This window comes from Sinocyclocheilus grahami, unplaced genomic scaffold (assembly GCF_001515645.1).
Source record: "Sinocyclocheilus grahami isolate Dianchi unplaced genomic scaffold, SAMN03320097.WGS_v1.1 scaffold563.1, whole genome shotgun sequence".
Taxonomy (NCBI): Eukaryota; Metazoa; Chordata; class Actinopteri; order Cypriniformes; family Cyprinidae; genus Sinocyclocheilus; species Sinocyclocheilus grahami.
The window spans coordinates 1174035-1180924 of record NW_015505742.1 but is presented as its reverse complement, the minus strand read 5'-3'; the positions used below and the strand labels follow the sequence as shown (position 1 = coordinate 1180924).

At 35.4% G+C, this 6890-nt stretch overlaps 1 protein-coding gene across 1 annotated transcript in view; it reads left to right on the top strand.

Moving 5' to 3' along the window:
* Positions 1-3638: 3638 nt before the first annotated feature.
* LOC107556274 (carboxypeptidase O-like) overlaps positions 3639-6890 on the top strand; it is a 48232-nt gene continuing 44980 nt past the window's right edge. The window contains exon 1 of the mRNA XM_016239340.1: positions 3639-3669. Coding sequence (XP_016094826.1) covers positions 3639-3669 — 31 coding nt within the window. The remainder of the gene's footprint in view (positions 3670-6890) is intronic.

Sequence of the window (6890 nt, the reverse complement as noted above, 5' to 3'; positions counted from 1 at the left end):
CAATTAAAATCCCTGTGGGAAAAATAATCACCCCCTTAGACTTAAAACCAGAAATACAGTTATGAAGTTCGGAAGAGGTGACATGAGCCTGTGTGAATTATTTTCAAGAACAAAATAAAATCTGGTTTCCCTTGTGAAATATTACAATTTGTACTATGTTGTGCTTGTTAGCTGTCTAAATACTTTTTCGTAACATATGGCACATACTCACAAGCACTTCTCTGTATGAAGTCGTCTCACACCATATCCAGTTACAATACAGCAGCGTTGTAAGGGACCTTCTGAATCAGAAGCAAACAAGCACTCACACAAACACCGCAGGTCTGGAGCAAAAGTACATTGACCATCTGACAAGTTCAAAAATGATTCAGAAGTGAACTGACATAACAGGCCGTGACTCAGCGACAGACAGGTGTGCTCATCAAGACAGATGCGGCCTCTACACGTTTTTGCCCCCAGCTATTTTTCCACTACATTCTGTGCAAAACTGCAGTCTCATCACATTTTTTTTTATTTACGTGCTGACGAATCAACAGAGGATTAGCTGTTTAAATAACATGTCACTGAGAAAGCCATAGAGCTGCATAACAGAGTGGATCTGTATAGGGTAAGTTTAATATAAAGTCAGTGTGATTGGTGTGTACATCCACTCCATAGCACTTTTGCTGAACTTTTCCCCTCAAAACTGATGCAAAACAGGACTTCACTGACAGGACCGCCTGGCATTCTCCAAAGGTTTACAAGCACTCTACTTCTATTAGTGCAACAAGACATTTGCCTTCTCTTTTATGCACACTGTAGATGTTGCAATAGACATCTTTAGTGATTTTGTAAATTCATGCTCATGCATCAATCAGTTTAAAACGTCCTTTGCATCTACTTAAATCAAAATGTGAGATATATAAAATGAACAAACTGTAACCCTAGACAGAGGTTTCCATAGTTGTGGGTGCAAAAAAAACAAGAGTTTATGCAAAAAGAAAAGTGAAACAGAATGCATATACTAATAAATATAACATTTTAATAACAGAAACTGTCAATAAATGTATTCGAAATTATTGTAATTATAATTGTGTTAAATTAATTAACCACAATTACACACAGTTTGCTTTGATTTTTTTTTTTTTATTAGCATTTTAATTAGGTTAGATACTTTAAAACAACATTACTAATAAATATTCATTCATGGCAAATACATATTAGGAATATTATTAATGTTAATTGTATAAATGATTTATTACAATATTATATTAATTAAATCATATTAACTATATCAATTATATTTTTAATTATATTAAAATAGTTGATATTACAATTATTAATATATTGTTAATGTTAACTATATTAATAAATGTTGTATTACAATAATATACTAATTAGATTAATTATTATATTAATTACATTAATAATAATATATAATTGTAAGTCATCCTGAAGCCCCTAGTCGGCCCCGGACCCCGGTGTAGATATATATTGTGCATATATTGGTTTAAGATATTTTAGTTTCTTCTAAAAAAAAGTTCATGTTGGCATGCCAACATTCAAATTTTGTGTTGACAAACCTTTGTATTTGTTGTTGGAGCAGTTATTACAGATTTAAAGTTATATGAAATATTGTTTGTGTCTCCTATGCAACAATTTAGTTCTTTAAATGTTCCAGTAACACCATCTTTTCTCTTTCTCTTAGTGCACAGGCACAGATATATCCCAGACCACTTTGCTGATAAATGACCTGACATTCTCTAAGACTCCCAGACGGTCCGCAAGCTTCACTCGCCCTCAAACTACTCTTTCACCTTACCTGAGATAAAATTCACAAATATGATTTTAACTGATAGTATGCAGTTTTCTGCGGTAAGAGACTAAATCAGTGTCTTAATCTACTGTATGAGACTGACCATCCCACGCTGACCATTAATCAAAATTATTCACTGCTTTGAGCATTATTAACTCAATGTTTAAATCACTTCTCAGCTAAAGCATTCTCAAGTTATATACAGATGGCATACTGCAGATAACAACAACCATTTTGCAGTTGGATTTGCCAAGTCATCTGAAAAATTCTCATAACATTTCATAACAGCTTTGGTCTCCACATTTTTCATATTCTGTTGGCAAAGTTTGAGTACTTAAGTATAATGGATAAATTGGATAATGCCATACAATTCAAGGCATTCATGTTTGCCTACAAAACTGCACCCCTTTACCTAAATGCATTACTTCAGAGTTATGTGCCCTCTAGAAGCTTGCGTTCTGCAAGCGAACGATGCATTATTGTGCCATCCCAAAGAGGCACAAAATCACTTTCACAGACTTTTTCATGAACTGTTCCCTCCTGGTGGAATGACCTGCCCAACTCAATCTGAGCAGCTGAGTCCTTAACCATCTTCAAGAAACGACTAAAACACATCTGTTCCATCTTTATTTGACCCTCTAACTCTAGCACTTTGTATTCTATTTTAATTCTACTTGATCTATTTCCCTTTTTTTAATAAAAAAAAAACTAACACTAGCTTTCTATTTTTTCTATTCTATCTACCTGTTTTTCTTTGTGTGTGTGTGTGTGTGTGTGTGTATATATATATATATGAAATACCTCGCTGCGTGTACTGCGTTAGGCTAACCGAGACTTGTCATTTGCACTTACATATTGTTGCTCTTTTGTTAGTTTTGATTGCTTCTATTGTCCTCATTTGTAAGTCGCTTTGGATAAAAGCGTCTGCTAAATGACTAAATGTAAATGTAATGGTCAATGCAGTGTACAAACCCAAGAACTCAAGAGTTCCATGATTAAATATTTCCTCCCAAGCACCCAGAGTTCATCCCTAAAGCGCCAGTGTCTGCGTTATCGCCCCTTTTTGGCAGCATTGTGTTCAACATATTGTAACAGTCAAAGAATCATGGAGTTGATAATAATTTGTATAGAGCAATTCAGCATGTTAGAATGATTTCTGAAAGATCATGTGACACTGAAAACTGGAGTAATTCAGCTTTGCATCACAGGAATGAATTACATTTTAAAATGTATTACAATAGAAAACAGTTATTCTAAATTGTAATAATAGTTTACTGTTTTTATTACATTTTTAAAAAAAAAACGTACCAACCCCAGACTTTTGAATGTGTACGGTCAGATGATCTCTTCTTGTTTAGGTTGGTGATTCTTGGTCAGAAGAAGCTGCAAAGTGGACCAGACATTATGCTGATGGCCGGGCTACGCAAGACAAGAAAGAAAGCAAAAATGTATCACAATTATAATTTATTTGGAAACATTTTTTTCTACAAATTGATTTCATGCGTCTAGGCAAGCTAAGGGCATGCTTTCATTAAATGTGAAGGCAGATGCTCCAGGATTGAAGTGTTAGGTCAGCTTGATCTTTGATCCAGAACTGGATTTGTGAGGTTTAATCATGTCCGGCGCCCACGTGTGTCTGTGAGGTGGAGTGATTTTCCATGTTTTTGCAGGAAGGAACAGAGATCCACTCACCTGGGCAGACAAAGGAGCATTCACGCATTTGTTCACCATTTATTCACTGGTCAGTGAATTCACCATTATTTTCATAATATGAAACAGTTATGTAAAAGTGATTTCAACCTCTTCTGTCAGTGCTTCTCATTTGTAGCAACTTGTGGTCGAGATGTTTTCATCTCATGCTCGTCCAGGACCAGGTGGGAGTACATTTACGGTCAGAGAGATAAAGCCTGGGAGACACTGTCAACCTTTTTAGGGGATGTTTGTGCAAGTTTTCTTTTAAACACAAGAGATATGTTTCCATGGAGTCTCTTGACAAACACAATCTTTAGCCAGAAAACTGCTGAGTCACATAGATTGGACTGTTCAAATGCCAGATGCTACTAATTAGTACATAAAGAACAAAAACTTCTTCCATATGTCTAAAATACACTATTCTTACAGAATAATCTGTCTTTTTTACATTATCTTTTCACAATATACTTTTTAATAGTCTCTCTTATCCAGTTCTGGCTGTCCATTTCTTTAAAAATTAATGAGCGAAACTGCAACACTCAGTTTATCATTTCTCTTATAATTTCAGATATAAGTTTGACAAACAGTCATGAATATTAAAGTAGATGGTAGAAAGAATCTTTTTTATTTGTATGACTGGATAGCATTTCTAGGGTGTTTCTTACGATGGTTGACAAGTGGACTTCTTATGATTAACAAAGAATTTTGTCAAACTTTATGACATTGCATGATAGGAATGAATGATTTTCTGGTTGCAGTGATCAAATGAAGCCAAGGGAGGTCATTTAAACCCAGAATTCAGTTTAAAGGTGTCATAGGATGCCCATTTTCAACAAGTTGATATTAATGAATGTCTGTTGATATTAATGAAAAGTCTGTAACATAGTTTGGTTAAAATTTCTCAATGGTAGTGTAAAAAACACCTTTTTTTACCCTGTCAAAAACAGCTCTTTTCAGATCAAGACGTTTTTGTAGCATTGTCCTTTAAATGTTAATGAGATCTGCTGACCCCACCCCTCTCTCCCGAGCTGCTCTCAGAGAGACTTTAGCCGCATTCATCGTGAAACTTGCTAATTAGCACATTATTAGTAAAGGCGATTTGCAAAGATTCATTACAAAACATTATACTCCCTTCTTCTGAGATCGGCTCGATTTGAGAAAGGGGTAAAGATTTGAGCAGATTTAAAAAAAAAAAAAACCTGGGGGAATATGTATAATTTTAGGGTGGTTGTGTACACACACTGCCAACACACATTTCAGTTTAAACAACTTGTAAAAGTGCATGTAGCATCCTATGACCTCTTTAATAAAAACAAAAACAAAGAATAAACAAGAAATAAATAGATAAAACTCAGGGAGGAAACAGGAAACACAAGAGACTTCCAACACTTCAAAATAAAAGACACATCTACGATATTTATCTCTTAATGCTGATTAGATTGTAAAGCATTTAAAACAACCTACTGTTAAAATGTTTGGGGTCAGTCAGATTTTTTTGAAAAAGACATTACTACTTATAATCAGCAATGACATATTAAATCGATTAATTAACTTACAGTAAAGACAATGATGATTTCAAAAAATATGTCTATACCAAATAAATATTGTTGTTTCCTGAATATAATCCTTAAAAAAGTATCTTGGTTTTCACAAAAATCGAAGCAGCACAACTGTTTTCAACATTGGCAATAATAAGAAATGTTTCTTGAGCAGTGAATCAGCATATTAGAATGATTTATGAAGGCTCATGTGATGCTAAAGATGTAACCCTTACAAAAATATACCATGGTTTTATTATAGTAAAACTGTAGTAACAATGGTTTTCTACAAATACCATGGTTAAACTATGGTTAGTGTAGCAAAACCATGGTTACTATGGTTTAACTATATAAACCATGGTTTTTGGTTTTATTTGTAGAGGGAATGGCTGCTGAAAATGGCTTTCTCCTTCCTGTCTGCCACTTATTCTTTCTCTCTTCCTCACTCCTCACCTTCTTGTGAAAAGTGCTTCACATTCACACACAGAATTCCGGTTTCTGCATACTAATCTCGCAGAATGTCACTTCACCTCATCCAGCTCATGTTCGGCTGACGGAGCTTTGACAACGTGCTGGATTCCACATGAACACGATGCTCCACTGAACCAGTTGCTGTTTTTCGGGACACTCTATAGTGAACGGCCAGTGGCGGCGAGACTCCCTTATCCTCAGGGAAACTCAGTGACTCAGTGTCGCTGCTCAGGTAGACGTGTGTGTTTGTTGACGGTGTGTGAATGGCAATGGTTGTTTCAATCGCTCAGCAGTGTCTGTGACGTGTCTTCAGACCATGCTTGTGTCTACGGACTGTTGGTTCGTTGATGTGTCTTGTTTGCTGTCTTCCCATGATGTCTGGGATAAATAATGAAGCCTTTCATAGGGTCACTCAGGTCATCTGTACATTTTTGTTACAAAAATTGGACAAAATTCCTTAGATGCATTGTAAAGTCATCAAAAAAGTAGCAAAGATCCACCATGGTTTTGCTCATGGTACTATGGTATTCTTTAAAGTACCTTGGTATATATGTGGTGTATGAATGTGGTAATCCACTGTTCTGCATTTACACTTAGTATTATTCTAGTGCATAATTGAAATTTAGTTTGGTAGCACTTTGCATAACAGCTAAATGAATAAATGTAAATGTAATCCAGCACCATGGTATTTCCATCTGATTGCATAATTACATCATGGCACCACAATCAACATAAAGCTCATCCAAAACTCACTGTGTTTTGGTGACATTATCCCATTTTCTGAACAGTTCAGAATGAGACACACAAAAGTTATGTCCTATAGAAAAAAAGAAGAAAAAGAAAGAAATGCAAGTCCCATAAATGTCCCATAATAAGACAAATAGAAGAGAATGGATTGTAACAATGGCAGTTTTACAAATGAATATGGAAAACCACTCATTAGAAGTAGTTTATTTCCATGCAATATCCCAAATAACCTGATGGGTTGCTTAGTTCCTGTCTAGACTGTGGGCCGGGGGTCTGATAGTCACACAGAGCCAGACTTTCAACTATCGGCATGAAGTCTCTTCACATTTGTAGCTTATTCTTCACCACCATGACTGTTTAACCAACATGTAAAAGTGACCAACTACAGATCCGCAATATAACAGTCTCCACAAACACAGTAGAAAATACTGTAGATTTATATCGATATTCTGCTTATGCAAAAGTAATAAGAGAAGATTTATATATAATAAAGCCACAAATCACATAATTACCATGCACACTGATATAGCTGTAACTCGGGTGCAAAAAGTTTCCATTGTAAGGTGCTTGCAAGTCTTCAGATTTCAGCCAGCACACCTTAGTGAAGTCAAAACAGTGTCTGGAAACTGCAGTGCAGGGTGGGATTT